A 16,384-nucleotide genomic window follows, 5' to 3' on the forward strand; every position below is an offset into this window, starting at 1 on the left:
GTGTAGGTACATCCACAATGCTGTTAGGAAGGGAGTTCCAGGATTTTGGCCCAGCGACAGTGAAGGAACGGCGATACAGGTCCAAGTCAGGATGGTGTGTGGCTTGGAGGGGAACTTGTAGGTGGTGATGTTCCCATGCGTCTGCTGCCCTTGTCCTTCTAAGTGGTAGAGGTCGCGGGTTTGGAAGGTGCTGTTGAAGGAGCTTTGGTGAGTTGCTGCAGTGCATCTTGTAGACGGTACACACTGCAGCCACAGTGCGCCGGTGGTGGAGGGAGTGAATGTTGAAGGTGGTGGGTGGAGTGCCAATCAAGCGGGCTGCTTTATCCTGAATGGTGTCGAGCTTCTTGAGTGTTGTTGGAGCTGCACTCATCCACGCAAGTGGAGAGTATTCCATCACACTCCTGACTTGTGCCTTTTAGATGGTGGAAAGGCTTTGGGGAGTCAGGAGGTGAGACACTCGCCGCAGAATTCCCAGCCTCTGGCCTGCTCTTGTATGAAGTGCTGCAGGACTGTTGGGGCCCACAGTGTACCCATACTGCTGCCGCAGCAAAACGTCAGTGGAATGAAGGGAGGAAAAAAAAAGGGGTCAAAGTTGGCACAAGAACAACATTTGAACCCCGGTCCCCGAGGCGAAAGCTGGCGTTGTGTCCCAGTGCCCCATTACGTCAGTCTTCAAAAGTAACAGCTATTAACAGTTGACATCTGTTGAGTATAATAGCCACATTCGGTCAAAATGATTGTGGCCTGGAAACGAGTTTATTCTTATCGGTATGTAAATAATTTCAGGCAAATACATGAGCTGGTGGGGTTTATGAGACTCTGTAATAGCTTTGCTGTGAACTGACAAAGAACATGCAAATTATGGCTAACCAACGCTACACCGTCCAAATTAATTAATCGTTTTTTACATGCGGATTCCCTTTAAAAAGGATAAAATGACACAGTGGCACCGGCTTCTAATAAAACCGCTGAAAAATAAATCAATGGACCCACAAGCCGCATCAGGGACTCTACATTTCCACAGTTACAGTATCAACTTGGCTCAACAATACCTCTCTTGCTTCAGAGTCAGAAGTTGTGGGTTCAAAGCCTTGCTCCAAGACTCGAGCATCTAATCTAGTCCGACACTTAACAGTGCAGACTTCTCCATTGTTGAAGGAGCTGTCTATCGGTTGCGATGCTAAGCCGAGGCCCTGTCTACCTGTTCAGATGGATGTAAAGTTAGACAATGCCACTATTTAGAGAACATAAGGAATAGGAGCAGGAGTAGGCCTTTTAGCCCCTTGAGCCTGCTCCGCCATTCAATAAGATCATGGCTGATCTTCTACCTCATCTCCACTTTCCTGCACTATCCCCATATCCCTTGATTTCCTTAATATTCAAAAATCTATCGATCTCTGTCTTGAACATACTCAACGACTGAGCCTCCACAGCTCTCTGGGGTAGAGAATTTCAAAGATTCACCACCCTCTGAGTGAAGAAATTTCTCCTCATCTCAGTCCGACCCCTTATTCTGAGACTGAGACCCCTGGTTCTAGACTCCCCAGCCAGGGGAAACATCCTCCCTGCATCTACCCTGTCAAGCCCTGTAAGAATTTTGTATGTTTCAATGAGATCACCTCTCATTCTTCTAAACTCTAGAGAATATAGGCCTAGTCTACTCAATCTCTCCTCATAGGACAATCCCCCCATCCCAGGAACCAGTCTGGTGAACCTTCGTTGCACTCCCTCTATGGCAAGTATATCCTTCCTTAGGTAAGGAGACCAAAACTGTACACAATACTCCAGGTGTGGTCTCACCAGGGCCCTATATAATTGCAGTAAGACGTCTTTACTCTTATACTCAAATCCACTTGTAATAAAGGCCAACATACCATTTGCTTTCCTAATTGCTTGCTGTACTTGCATGTTAACTTTCAGTGATTCGTGTACAAGGACACCCAGGTCCCTCTGAACACCAACATTTCCCAATCTCTCACCATTTAAAAAATACTCTGCTTTTCTATTTTTCCTACCAAAGTGGATAACTTCACATTTCTCCACATTATATTCCATTTGCCATGTTCTTGCCCACTCACTTAGCCTGTCTATATCCCCTTGAAGCCTCTTTGCATCCTCCTCACAACTTACATTCCCACCCAGCTTTGTATCATCAGCAAACTTGGATATATTACATTTGGTCCCTCATCCAAATCATTGATATAGATTGTGAATAGCTGAGGCCCAAGCACTGATCCTTGCGGTACCCCACTAGTTACAGCCTGCCAACCTGAAAATGACCGGTTTATTCCTACTCTCTGTTTTCTATCCATTAACCAATCCTCAATCCATGCTAGTATATGATCCCCAATCCCATGAGCTCTAATTTTGTTTAATAACCTCTTGTGTGGCACCTTATCGAATGCCTTCTGAAAATCCAAATACACCACATCCACTGGTTCCCCCTCATCTATCCTGCTAGTTACAACCTCAAAAAACTCTCAACAGATTTGTCAAACATGATTTCCCTTTCATAAATCCATGTTGACTCTGCCCAATCCCATTATTATTTTCTAAGTGCCCTGTTACCACATCCTTAATAATAGATTCTAGCATTTTCCCTCCTACTGATGTGAGGCTAACTGGTCTGTAGTTCCCCGTTTTTTCTCTCCCTCCTTTCTTAAAATAGTGGGGTTACATTTGCTACCTTACAATCCACGGGAACCGTTCTAGAATCTATGGAATTTTGGAAAATGACAACCAATGCATCCACTATCTCTATAGCCGCCTCTTTCAAAACCCTAGGATGTAGGCCATCAGGTCCAGGGGATTTAATCGGCTTTCAGTCCCATTAATTTCTCCAGTATTATTAATAAAAAAGTATGAATTTCTTTCAGTTTCTCATTCTCGCTAGACCCTTGGTTCGCCACTATATCCAGGAAGTTTTTTACGTCTTCTTCCATGAAGGCAGACACAAAGTATTTTTTTTTATTTCCCTGCCTTATTTCTCTTTTTCCTGACTTTACTGTCCCCTACCACAACTACATTCCCTTTCACTCCCCCCACTTGAATGGCCTCCTGCACCATGGTGCCATGGTCAGCTTGCTCATCCATCATGCAGGCTTTTAATCCTCAGCCACACAGGCAGCAAGAACCTCATATCTGTTGGACAAGGGCAAAGGCTGAGGCTCCCCCAGCACTGAACCTGGGGTCCCCTTACCTGCCTGAGTTGCAGTCACACCCTCCATCCCTGACCACTACCTAACCTAAGGTGTGTGACTGCCTCCTGGGTCAAAGTGTCCAGGTAACTCTCCCCATCCCTGATGCCCTGCAATGTCTGCACCTCAGACTCCAGCTCAAATACTCTGAGCTGAAGTTCCTCAAGATGCAGGCACTTACTGCAAACGTGGTTGTCCAGGATCACAATGTTCTCCACAAACTCCCACATGCTGCAGTTGCTGCACACCGCCTGCACTGCCACCCCTAATATGACTTTGTTTTATTTAATTAATTGTCTAATTAGGTAATGTAGTTTACAGTGCAGTTTGCTGACTACTTACTTGATCTAGATTAAGTTAAGGGCACTGAAATTAAATATCTACCTGTAACACAAAGCACAACAAGGAGTGTAGGCAAAAGAGAAACAACTCCTTCCCCCTCTTCTCCGAATTCCCACTCTTCCCAAATTCCCAAACAAAGCACTCTGTTCAAGTCCACTCCGTTTAATCCCGCTCTGTGCAGACCGCTCCTGGATCAAAGTGTCCAGGTAACTCTCCCCAAAGAAGGGCGGGGAAGTTCTCATCGTGCCCTGACCAACATTCACCTCTCCAGCAACATCAAAATCAGAGGACCCGGTTATTTATCCCAGTGCTGCTTGTGGGACCTTGCTGTGCACAAAATGGCTGCTGCACTTGCCTACATTTGTAACAACCGTGACTGCGCTTAAAAGAAATCCATTGGCTGCGACGAGCTTTGGGACGAGCGGACGACATGAAAGTTGCTTTATAAAATGCAAATTCTCTCTTTCATTGTCTAGGGGACATTACCTGGTAATTGAGAGTATCTCTGGTTTTCTCATTTAAATTTAATTAACAACCAGATTACTGTCATAAAAAAAAACAGAAAATGCTGGAAACACTCAGCAGGTCAGGCAGCATCTGTGGCGAGAGAGACAGAGTTAACGTTTTCAGGTCGATGACCCTTCATCAGATTACAGTACTGTAATCAGAATCTAAATGGTATTTGGATGAAATACTTCAGAAGTTAAGATAACGAACAAAAGGCCATTGAGCCCATGTAACAATCCATTCCATTCCACCCACGCCCATTTTGAACGCTTGAGGAAAGACTCGGTAAAATTCCTCCTTCCCCCAGTAAACGAAGAACAAAAGTACTTGCATTTGTAAAAGGGTCCTCAGTCTCCGTCATGTAGGCAAACGCAGCAGCCAACTCACTTGCAGCAAGATCCCACAAACAGAAAACAACATGCACGACCAGCTAATCGGCTTCTGGTAGGGTTGGTTAGAACTTATTCTGGCCGAGTGCCTTCCCTTTGCAGGACAGTGTTTCCTTTTCTTGATAATTTTGTCCTTTCTCGTTCCCCCCTTCTGAAAACATTGGACGCCTACCTGGATTTTGGTTGCTTGGGCAGCCTCAGCACCTCACCCCCCTGAAGGCATTGACTCCTACCTGCGGTAAGGTTCCTCGGGTACCCCTGGCCCTGGTACCCCTGCTCAAAAGGAGCGTTATTCAAGTTTAAGCCTCGACAGCGAGCGTCGGTAGGGTGTTCAGCCGAACATAATCCTTTCCTTACCTGACGGTCACACATGAACATTTCCAGGAAGGGTACGCGGAACAGTGAAGAGCGGCAGGGACCCTGGGGGAAAAATTTGGTATCGCCCATTTTGGGGCGCTAATATCGGCCAGGCGCAAAGTTTAGCATCCGGCACTAATTATCACCTCTGACTGCAAAATTCGCCTCTATAGCCCCCTGGAGGTGATTTGAGCGCTAAATCAGGCGCTACACACCTCTCTTAAGGCACTAACGTCAGGGAGCGAGGCGCTACCTCAGAACGCTACCGAAGCTCAGGTGATGTCCGTTACCATGGACGCCAGACAGACTGGCGCCATCCAGTTCTTAAAGGGGAGGGGCCATCTTGCTGGCCAGCCACTCCCTGCTCATTGCAGCCTTGAATCTCGGCCTGGAGAGACCTCCAAGGCAATTGTGTTGGAAGCACTAATGGATAGGCCCAGGGAAAGAGCTCGGCGCTGAGGAACATCAAAAGTGGTGCGGAGGGCCAAAACTCCTTAGGACAACGTTAAATCTCTCCAGACGTCTCTCTCCCTCTCAACATGCGTGTACCAAAAATTTTGCAGACAAGAAAAGGCAGGAAGCACCCGCCTTTAAATAGCGCTCCCCCAGCCCCTTTCCGACTTGAAAACGTTCCCCTCTACCTGTCGTTCCTAGCTTCAGGCGCTAAGGCAGGGGGCACGACTCAATATCCGGTCCGGGGCGCTACTGGGGCGTTGCACGCTCGACTGACGTCACGATCTGCGGGCGCAGGAGATCATGGCGGTAGTGTTTAGCGCTGCTGCAAAATGACTGGTCAATTTCACGAGCGGCGCTAAAATCGCCGCGCTCGGGTGCTAAGTCTCTAGCACCCTGTTAGCGCCCCCCAGAGGCACTAACAAACCGATTCCCCCCCCCCCCCCCCGACTTTTCCCGACCTTAATCCAGGGCCATTTATAGCGCCCCCTAACCACAACCCCACCCGAGATGGCATGGCGCAGATTGGGAATTGGACCTGGGACCTTGCGAGTCTTTACGGCTCATTACCGCACTAGATGGTGCACTTACGCACAGGGCCGTTGAAGATAATTGTAACTCAACCGAGTAACATCTCCTGACGCGCTGCCTCACATTCAGCTTTGTTCCACGTTGCCGCTTCCGAGTCTGAAGCCGCCTCTGCTGCCCTCCTCCACGTAGCCCACGGACTACACGTACGCCAAGGAGCTACAGGGGCACTTGGCTGCCATTCTACACGTAGCGCGTTCCCAATTGACACCTGGTCATCCAGGGGGAACTGCTGAGTCAAGGTGAGCTACTTCACTCAGGCAAGTAGGCCCAGGGATTTACATAGAATTTTGCAGCACAGAAACAGGCCATTCGGTACAACAGGTCCGTGCCGGTGTTTATGCTACACATGAACCTCCACCCACCCTACTTCATCCCACCCCATCTATTCCCTTCTCCCTCATGTGTTTATCTAGCTTCCCCTTAAATGCATCTGTACTATTCGCCTCAACCACTCCCTGTGGCAGCGAGTTCCACATTCTCACCACTCTCTGGGTAAAGAAGTTTCTCCTGAATTCCTTTTGTGGATTTATTAGTGACTAGCTTATATATGGATGCACTGGCACACTTTCTGGTGGCTGGCGATAGAGGCCTTGTTGCCAGATCCCTCCCGCCCATTTGGGGAGTGGCCGGTGGCAACCAGAGGTCCTGTGTCAGCTGTGGCTCAGTGGGTCGCACACTCGCCTCTGAGTCAGAAGGTTGTGGGTTCAAGTCCCACTCCAGAGGCTTGAGCACATAAAGCTAGGCTGACGCTCCCAGTGCAGTGATGAGGGAGTGCTGCACTGTTGGAGGTGCCGTCTTTTGGATGAGATGTTAAACAGCTCTCTCAGGTGGATGTAAAAGATCCCACGGCCACTATTTCAAAGAAGAGCAGGGGAGTGCTCCCCGGTGTCCTGGCCAATATTTATCCCTCAACCAACATAACAAAAACAGATTCTCTGGTCATTAGCACATTGCTGTTTGTGGGAGTTTGCTGTGCGCAAATTGGCTGCCGCGTTTCCCACAATACAACAGTGACTCCACTTCAAAAAAGTACTTCATTGGCTGTAAAATGCTCGGAGACGTCCGGTGGTCGTGAAAGGCGCTATAGAAATGCAAGTCTTTCTTTAAACAAGAGGACAATGCCCAGCAGCTCAGTGTCATCGCCATCCTCCTCCTCCTTGTCCCGGCTAGCCTCAGGATCAAATACCGTCAAGTCCCAGGTCAGTGCACTGGGCCCCTATTGGTTCGCACGGTGATCCCCCCTCCTGGCCTCAGCCATGATTCCTCTAGCCCCAGTCTCCTAGTGGTAGATTTCATGGCACCACTGACAGTGGCAGTTCATGAACCCACCCTCTTTGGGGATGTGGCACGAAGGGGGGGGGTGGGGGGGGGGGGGGAAAAGGGGTGGAGCGATAAAATACTGAAAACAAGAGTTTCACCTCCTCTTAAAAATATTAGCTGGATAACCTCAGAAGGACGTGAATATTATTGTGCACAGAGACAACGGTTACACTATCGCATCACTTCACCTTTGACCCCAGTGGAAGCCATTGCAACTAAAACAACAACAGCCGACAACTAACCCAACATTCCCCTCCCCCTTAGTGCCATACCTTTGACAAATCTCCTGTGCTTCTTTCATCGTGTGACCGGCACTGATGATGTCATCGTGTTCAAAGGTCATCATTGCCTGCATTTCCAAAATGGTGGCATACATCAGTGCATGGTACATGCTCTCCTTTACCCTGTCAAACAAACGAGAGGCAAGTTATTGAACCTAGTGCCAGCTTGGTGGGACTCGCACCCCTGAATCAGAAGACGTTAGAGTTGAGCACATTATCTCAGCTGACACCCCAGTGCAGCACTGTCGGAGGTGTTATCTTTCAAATGTAACGCTAATCCAAGGTGCCATCTACCTGGCTCAGGCCAGTCTCTGCCCCTGCTACAGCTCATCGGCAGCAGAAACCCTCATCCATGACATTGTTACCTCCAGACTTGACTATTCCAACGCACTGCTGGCCGGCCTCCCATAAACTCGAGCTCATCCAAAACTCTGCTGCCTCTATCCTAACTCGCACCAAGTCCCGTTCGCCCATCGCCCCCTGTGCTCGCTGACCTACACTGGCTCCCGGTCCGGCAACGCCTCAGATTTAAAATTCTCATCCTTCTGTTCAAACCCCTCCATGGCCCTCGCCCCCCTCCCTATCTCTGTAACCTCCTCCAGGTGCCTGGGCTCCAAGCTCTGGAATTCCCTGCCTAAACCTCGCCACATCTCTACTTCTCTCTCCTCCTTCAAGACGCTGTTTAAAACCTACCTAACTACCCCAATATCTCGTGTGACTCGGTGTCAAATTTTGTTTGAAGCGCCTTGGGATGTTTTGCTATGTTAGAGGCGCTATATAAATGCAAGTTGTTGTTTGACACGGGACTATTAAAAGAAGAGCAGGGAGTTCCTCCTGGTGCCCTGGCCAACATTTGTCTCAACCAATACCACCAAAAACAGATCATCTGCCGATGCATTCCTTTGTGCGTGTGTGTGGGATCTTGCTGCGTGCAAATCGGCTACTTTTTTTTTTGCTTACTGCAGTGACTGCACTTCTAAAAAGGAATCCATTGGTTGCAGGGAACACTGCGGCATCCTGAGGACATGATAATGTTTGATATACAAACAGGTTTTTTTTCCCCCTTTCTTTAGGATTAGGTCACAGCATTTACCCGATTTAAATACAAGCGCCGTCTCCATGGTAACAAAGAAAGAGCGGGTCCGGATAGTTCCCAGGGCGGGGCACAAAGGATGGCGACGGCTGGAGAAAACCACGGGTCCACCTGCCTAGCAGTGGTACCTGATACCGATGAAAGGGTCATCGACCTGAAACGTCAGCTCTGTCTCTCTATCTCTCTCTCTCTCCACACAGACGCTGCCTGACCTGCGGAGTGTTACCACTTTTTATTTCAGCCACAGCCACAGGTCACAGCGGGCCCAACATCGCAATTCCCTCCTTTGTCTTAGTAGCGACCTCTCGTCTCCGAGCTAGAGGCTCAAGCCCCACCCCAAGACCCGAGCTCATAATCCAAGCTGATATTTCACTGCAGTACTGAGGGAGTGCTGCATTGTCAGAGGGGCCTCCTGTCGAATGAGACATTAAACCCATCTACCCTCTCAGGTGGCCGTACAAGATTGTGTGGCGCTGTTCAAAGATCAGCAGGGGTGTCCTGGGCAACATTCCTTCCTCAACCAGCATTACTGACCACAATACTGACCACACTAATGACCTAAAAAAAAGTGATTACACTTAAAAAAAAGTAATTCAGCTATGAAGCACTTTGGGATGTCCTGATGTGAAAGGCGCTACATAAATGCAAATTCTTTCTGACTATCTCAGCTCTTTAATTGCTCCCTTCATGCAGTGCGTTTTTCCAGCTGATTCATTTTGACGACAAAGGGAAAGAATTTTTTTTCTTTAAAAAGAAAAATTAATTAATGGGTTGTAGGCATCGCTAGCAAGGCCAGCATTTATTGCCCATCCCTAATTGCCCTCAAGAAGTTGTTGTGAGCTGCCGCTTTGAACCGCTGCAGTCCGTGTGGTGAAGGTGTTCCCACAGTGCTGTTAGGGAGGGAGTTCCAGGATTTTGACCCAGCGACGATGAAGGATCGGCCGATATACTTCCAAGTCAGGATGGTGTGAGACTTGGAGGTGGTGGTGTTCTCATGCGCCTGCTGCCCTTGTCCTTCTAGGTGGAAGAGGTCACGGGTTTGGGAGGTGCTGCCGAAGAAGCCTTGGCGAGTTGCTGCAGTGCATCTTGTAGATGGTACACACTGCAGCCACGGTGCGCCAGTGGTGCAGGGAGTGAATGTTTAAGGTGGTGGATGGGGTGCCAATCAAGCGGGTTGCTTTGTCCTGGATGGTGTCGAGCTTCTTGAGTGTTGTTGGAGCTGCACTCATCCAGGCAAGTGGAGAGTATTCCATCACACTCCTGACTTGTGCCTTGTAGATGGTGGAAAGGCTTTGGGGAGTCAGGAGGTGAGACACTCGCCGCAGAATACCCAGCCTCTGACCTGGTAACCATGGAAAGGAGAGGGAGGAAACCCCACTAGCAGATTGCGAACTGTAGGCAGTAAACAAGAAATTACTTCCCCTTCCCGAACTCCTTGTAAAGACACAGCCAAATCCTAGCTACTATGGACATGACACCAGCCACGTGAGTGAGGAGAGGGGCATTTAGATCTTCAGGTTCACTACCCCTCTACCCTGCACTTGCCTTCATCACCACTTTTGCAACAAGCAGGGCTAAGAGGTTACAGTAGCAGAGTGGTAATGTCACTGGGCTAGTAATCCAGAGGCCTGGACTAATAATCCATGAAACGCAAGTTCAAATCCCACCTCGGCAGCTGGGGAATTTAAATTCAGTTAATTAAATAAATCTGGAATGCAAAAGCCAGCATCAGTAATGGCGACCATGAAACTACCAGATTTTCGTAAAAACCCATCTGGTTCACTAATGTCCTTTTAAGGAAGGAAATCTACCGTCCTTACCCGGTCTGGCCGATATGTGACTCTAGATCCACAGCAATGTGGTTGACTCTTAACTGTCCTCTGAAATGGCCTAGCAAGACACTCGAGGGCAATTAAATCCTGGCCTAGCCAACGATGCCCACATCCCGTGAATGAATTTTTAAAAAAGTGGTAAATCTTCCTGTGAGCCTATCCTCCTCAATCCCCACACCTGCCTCCCATACCAGCAATAAGCTACTGCCATCAATGTGTACAGCACTGGTACATGTTTCAGCACGTTGTGTGGGTAGGCGCAGATTTCTGCAACAGTTGAAAACTCGGCCATGGAGCAACTATGTTGGTGGCTGTGCCTTTAGCCGCCAAGGGAACAGTCCTAAACTGTGGAATTCCCTCCCCAAACCACTCTGCCCCTCTCTCCTCCTTTAAGACGCTCCTTAAAACCCATCCCTTTGACCAAGCTTGTAGTCACCCGCCCTTATATCTCCGTCTTTGGCCCAACAATCATTTCTGTCTGATTACGCTCCTGTGAGGCACCTTGGGATTTTTTTTTTTTTCCTACGTTAAGGGCGCTATATAAATGCAAATTGTTGCAGAAAATTTACACTCCGCCCCCCCCCACCCCCGTCCAGTAGCCACTGTGGTGCATTTTACCTAAATACTGATTTTCTAACTTACAAATAAGGTATAAAGTAACGAAGCGGTGACATCAGACAGAGTCAGCACATTGACAGCGCTAAACCGAGCCCCCCCCCGCCTGCTTCTCTCAAGAGGGCGCAATAGATCCCGCAGCACTATTTCGGAAAAGAGCGAGGGGGGTGGGGGGGGGGGGGGCGCAGTTCTCCCCGGTGCCCTGGGGCCAATATTTATCCCTCAAATCAACATCACTAAACACGGATTGATCTGCTCCATTATCGCAGTGCTGTTTGTGGGAGCTTGCTGTGCCAAAATTGGCTGCCGCGTTTCCGACATTACAACCAGTGACCACACTTCAAAAAGCACTTCATCGATCGTAAAGCACTTTGGGACATCATGTGGTTGTGAAAGCGCTTCCTGATTTCCCTCCTAAATGGCCTACTTCTAATTTTAAGATCATGTCCCTTCGTTCTTGATTTCCCCCCACCAGAGGGTACAGTTTCTCGAATCATTTCCACATTTTAAACCCCTCGATCAGATCACCCCCTCGACCTTCTGTACTCGAGGGAATACAAGCCAAGTTTATGCAACCTGGCCTCGTAATTTAACCCTCAAAGCCCCGGCATGATTAAACCCCTGGTAATAAATCCCAACAACAAAAACTTGCATTTAGATAGCCCCTTTAACATAGTAAAACATCCCAAGGCGCGTCACAGGAGTGTTATCAAACTGAGATGAGGAGGAATTTCTTCTCTCAGAGGGTCGTAAATCTGTGGAATTCTCTGCCCCAGAGAGCTGTGGAGGCTGGGTCATTAAATACATTGAAGGTGGAGATAGACAGATTTTTGCAAGATAAGGGAGTGAAGGGTTATGGGGAGCGGGCAGGGAAGTGGCTTTGAGCCCAAGATCAGCCATGATCTTCTCGAATGGCGGAGCAGGCTCGAGGGGCCAAGTGGCCTATTCCTGCTCCTATTTCTTATGTTAAAATCTGACACCGAGCCACAAAAAGGAGATACTAGGGCAGATGACCAAAAGCGGAGAGGTTTAGGCAGGGAATTCCAGAGCTTAGGGCCCAGGCAGCTGAAGGCACAGCCGCCAATGGTGGAGCGATTAAAATCGGGGATGCGCAAGGGGCCGGAATTGGAGGAGCGCAGAGATCCCGGAAGCTGGAGGAGATTGCAGAGTTAGGGAAGGGGGGGGGGGGGGGCGAGGCCGAGGCCGTGGAGGGATTTGAAAATAAGGATGAGAATTAAAAAAGAAAAAAAAAAAAAATCGAGGCTTTGCTTAACCCTGAACCAGTTTCCTAGTTTCTGTTAATTTCCAACCCCAGCGAACATGGTATCAGACAACCACTGATAAGATCTGAATCCACACAGCAGGAATAATTGAACTGCTGTTGACTCACGAGGCAGGAGACGGGCGAGATTCGTTTACTCAAGGCCTGGGAGCCAGCTTCTGAGCAAACACAAGCCCACGTCAGCAGATCCTGTACCATCACCCGAGACAGCGCCAACAAGACACCTGCGAGCTTTCGGGCTTTTCTTTTGGTTCAGTCCAGTTTTCCCCACACCACCGTCCTCCCCAACACCGCCCCCTCCCACCCCCCAACGATTATTTTCCGGAAGGTTCCGACGCCTGCCGGAGAACGGTTTCGTGGACGCCACTCGGTACCCCGTGCAAGTGTTGATGCTTCGTGAGTGAGCATCGCAGGTTATTGAACCCGGGGCTGGGATGGGTCTTTTTTTTCCTCTCTCCCACATGGCAGCTGTCTCCCATTCTGCCAGAACATTTCACACCTAATCTAGAGCCGTCTTTTGTCTCCACTAGTCCTATCACCATCTCGTCTCTTCTTTTGTTCTCTCCCAGTCCTGCCTTTCGATCTATTTCATTTCCTTTCCAGTTTTGAAAAAGGGTTTGACCCGAAACGTCGACTGTATTTTCTCTCCACGGATGTTGCCTGGGCTGCTGAGTTTTTCCAGCATTTTCTGTTGTTATTTCGGATTTCCAGCATCTGCAGTATTTTGCTATCAAACCTCCTCCCCCAGTGTCCACACATCCATCCAACAGGGCTCACTGCAGTGCAATTAGAAGCAGGAACCTTAGCTGATTTTTCCCGTCCCCGGTATAAGGGCATTGCTAAAGCCAATTGCTGTCTAGGCCCGAACACCTGGAGGCTTCAAACATCCTTCCTGGATGATAAAAATTCATGAAAATGCTTTAAAAATCTAGATAATCAATCCTCAGGAGATGTGAAGTGACTGGAAAAATTAATTTATTTCTTCCAAAAAAACCCCCCAATGTTTGGTGTCTAATAATTTAGATATTTCTGGACAACCAGTTCAAAACTGCATAGGTGTCAGTCTGAAGTTAAAGAAAGAACTTACATAGCAGCTTGTCGCACTTCTCAAACATCCGCGTGCACTTCACATACGATGGATTGCTCTAAAGTTCCATTTCTGTTGTTGTGGCAGCCATTTTGTGCACAGAAAGATCCCACAAATGAGGTGCATGAGCAGTCCATCTGTTTTTGGTGTGCCCTGGCCAATATTTATCCCTCAACCAACATCACTAAAACAGATTATCTGGTCATTGTCACATTGCTGTTTGTGGGGGCTTGCCGTGCGCAAATTGGCTGCCGCGTTTCCCACATTACAACAACGACCACACTTGAAAAAGTACTTCATTGGCTGTAAAGCGCTTTGGGACGTCCTGAGGTTGTGAAAGGCGCTATATAAATGCAAGTATTTCTTTCTTTACTCTATCCCAGGAGGATTCACTTTTGTCTTTTCAATAGAGCCAGTGAGCCTTAACATCCACCGGAACCCACTAAACAGGTCGATGGGGGCCTAGGTTTAATGTGTCAACTAAAGAATGGCACCTCTGACAATGCAGCACTCCTCTAGTACCGACTAGACTATGCGTTCAAGTCGGGTATAATGGGCTTTGGGGTGGAGGGGGGGGGGGGGGGGGGGGGGAGGTGAAAGGTAATGGCAACAATGGAAAGTTTACCTCAGTTTCAGCATCTCCAGGCTCTCGCTGAATTGGTTGTTGAGAAACATGTCCATAGCTGACATACATTCATCCAGGGAGGTCTTCAGGTCTACACTTGGGGCACTGCACAAAATAAATTAAAACAAAATAATTAGAATATTTTTCATTGTTATTTGCTCCCCTCCTAAAAGGCATCGACCCCTCGCTGGGCTACAGTTCCACGTGTACCAGTTCCCCCTGAAGGTATCGACCCCCTCGCTGGGCTACAGTCCCACGTGTACCAGTTCCCCCTGAAGGTATCGACCCCCTCGCTGGGCTACAGTTCCACGTGTACCAGTTCCCCCTGAAGGCATCGACCCCCTCGCTGGGCTACAGTTCCACGTGTACCAGTTCCCCCTGAAGGCATCGATCCCTCGCTGGGCTACAGTTCCACGTGTACCAGTTCCCCCTGAAGGCATCGATCCCTCACTGGGCTACAGTTCCACATGTACCAGTTCCCCCTGAAGGCATCGATCCCTCGCTGGGCTACAGTCCCACGTGTACCAGTTCCCCCTGAAGGCATCGATCCCTCGCTGGGCTACAGTTCCACATGTACCAGTTCCCCCTGAAGGCATCGATCCCTCGCTGGGCTACAGTTCCACGTGTACCAGTTCCCCCTCAAGGCATCGACCCCTCGCTGGGCTACAGTTCCACGTGTACCAGTTCCCCCTCAAGGCATTTACCCCTCACTGGGCTACAGTTCCACATGTACCAGTTCCCCCTCAAGGCATTTACCCCTCGCTGGGCTACAGTTCCACGTGTACCAGTTTCCTCTGAAGGCATTTACCCCTCGCTGGGCTACAGTTCCACATGTACCAGTTCCCCCTGAAGGCATCGACCCCTCGCTGGGCTACAGTTCCACGTGTACCAGTTCCCCCTCAAGGCATTTACCCCTCACTGGGCTACAGTTCCACGTGTACCAGTTCCCCCTCAAGGCATTTACCCCTCGCTGGGCTACAGTCCCACGTGTACCAGTTCCCCCTGAAGGTATCGATCCCTCGCTGGGCTACAGTTCCAAGTGTACCAGTTCCCCCTGAAGGTATCGATCCCTCGCTGGGCTACAGTTCCAAGTGTACCAGTTCCCCCTGAAGGCATTTACCCCTCGCTGGGCTACAGTTCCACATGTACCAGTTTCCCCTGAAGGTATCGATCCCTCGCTGGGCTACAGTTCCACATGTACCAGTTCCCCCTGAAGGCATTTACCCCTCGCTGGGCTACAGTTCCACGTGTACCAGTTTCCTCTGAAGGCATTTACCCCTCGCTGGGCTACAGTTCCACATGTACCAGTTCCCCCTGAAGGTATTGATCCCTCGCTGGGCTACAGTTCCACATGTACCAGTCCTCCTGAAGGCATCGACCCCTCGCTGGGCTACAGTTCCACGTGTACCAGTTTCCCCTCAAGGCATTTACCCCTCGCTGCGGTACAGTTCCCCCTGAAGGCATTGACCCCTCGCTGGGGTACAGTTCCACATGTACCAGTTCCCCCTGAAGGTATCGATCCCTCACTGGGGTACAGTTCCACGTGTACTAGTTCCCCCTGAAGGCATCGACCTCTCGCTGGGGTACAGTTCCACATGTACCAGTTCCCCCTGAAGGTATCGATCCCTCGCTGGGGTACAGTTCCACATGCACCATTCCTCGGCATTGCGGTCTCACGCGAGTACGGACTGCGCCAGTAATTTGCAGGACGATTTCTGCTTTCTCTCGGCAGTGAGCAAGGGAAAGCAACAGCAAACTATGAAGGTGAGACGATCCCAGCATTCACAACAGTAGTGAAAGTCCTCTATGAAAACCATATGGTCTACGCCATGAATGCTGGGCTAGTTCTATCTCACGGCTGCAGGAGAAAACAATAGGAAATCTCTCAACAAGAGGGGCTGTGCAGTGTGAATCGAGAACAAAAAATACATTAAAAAAGGAACGTTAGAAAGAGCCAAGACAGAAAACAGGAAAGATTGGAGATGGGAGATTGTATTGGTGCCTCCTGGGGTTCCAGTTGCACATGATAGATAGATAGATATAGCTTGCCACTTCAGCCATCTTGCCTCTGAGTCAGAAGGTTATGGGTTCAAGTCCCACTCCAGAGACTTGAGCACAAAAATCCAGGCCGACACTCCTAGTGCAGTACTGAGGGAGTGCTGCACTGTCGGAGGTGCCGTCTTTCGGATGAGACGTTAAACCGAGGCCCTGTCTGCTCTCTCAGGTGGACATAAAAGATCCCATGGCCACTATTTGGAAGAAGAGCAGGGGGAGTTCTCCCCGGTGTCCTGGGGCCAATATTTATCCCTCAAATCAACATCACTAAAACAGATTATCTGGGTCATTATCACACTGCTGTTTGTGGGAGCTTGCTGTGCACAAATTGGCTGCCGCGTTTCCCAAATTACAACAG

General features: G+C 49.3%; 1 protein-coding gene across 1 annotated transcript in view; it reads right to left on the reverse strand.

Moving 5' to 3' along the window:
- Positions 1-16,384, reverse strand: part of LOC147097685 (tetratricopeptide repeat protein 39A) — a 78,240-nt gene that overhangs the window by 37,244 nt on the left and 24,612 nt on the right. Inside the window, exons 2-3 of the mRNA XM_085971692.1 lie at positions 13,972-14,076; positions 7,429-7,560 (exon numbers count right to left, since the gene is read on the reverse strand). Coding sequence (XP_085827818.1) covers positions 7,429-7,560; positions 13,972-14,076 — 237 coding nt within the window. The remainder of the gene's footprint in view (positions 1-7,428; positions 7,561-13,971; positions 14,077-16,384) is intronic.

This window comes from Somniosus microcephalus, chromosome 31 (assembly GCF_052327205.1).
Source record: "Somniosus microcephalus isolate GS21.2 chromosome 31, FLI_Smic_1.0, whole genome shotgun sequence".
Taxonomy (NCBI): Eukaryota; Metazoa; Chordata; class Chondrichthyes; order Squaliformes; family Somniosidae; genus Somniosus; species Somniosus microcephalus.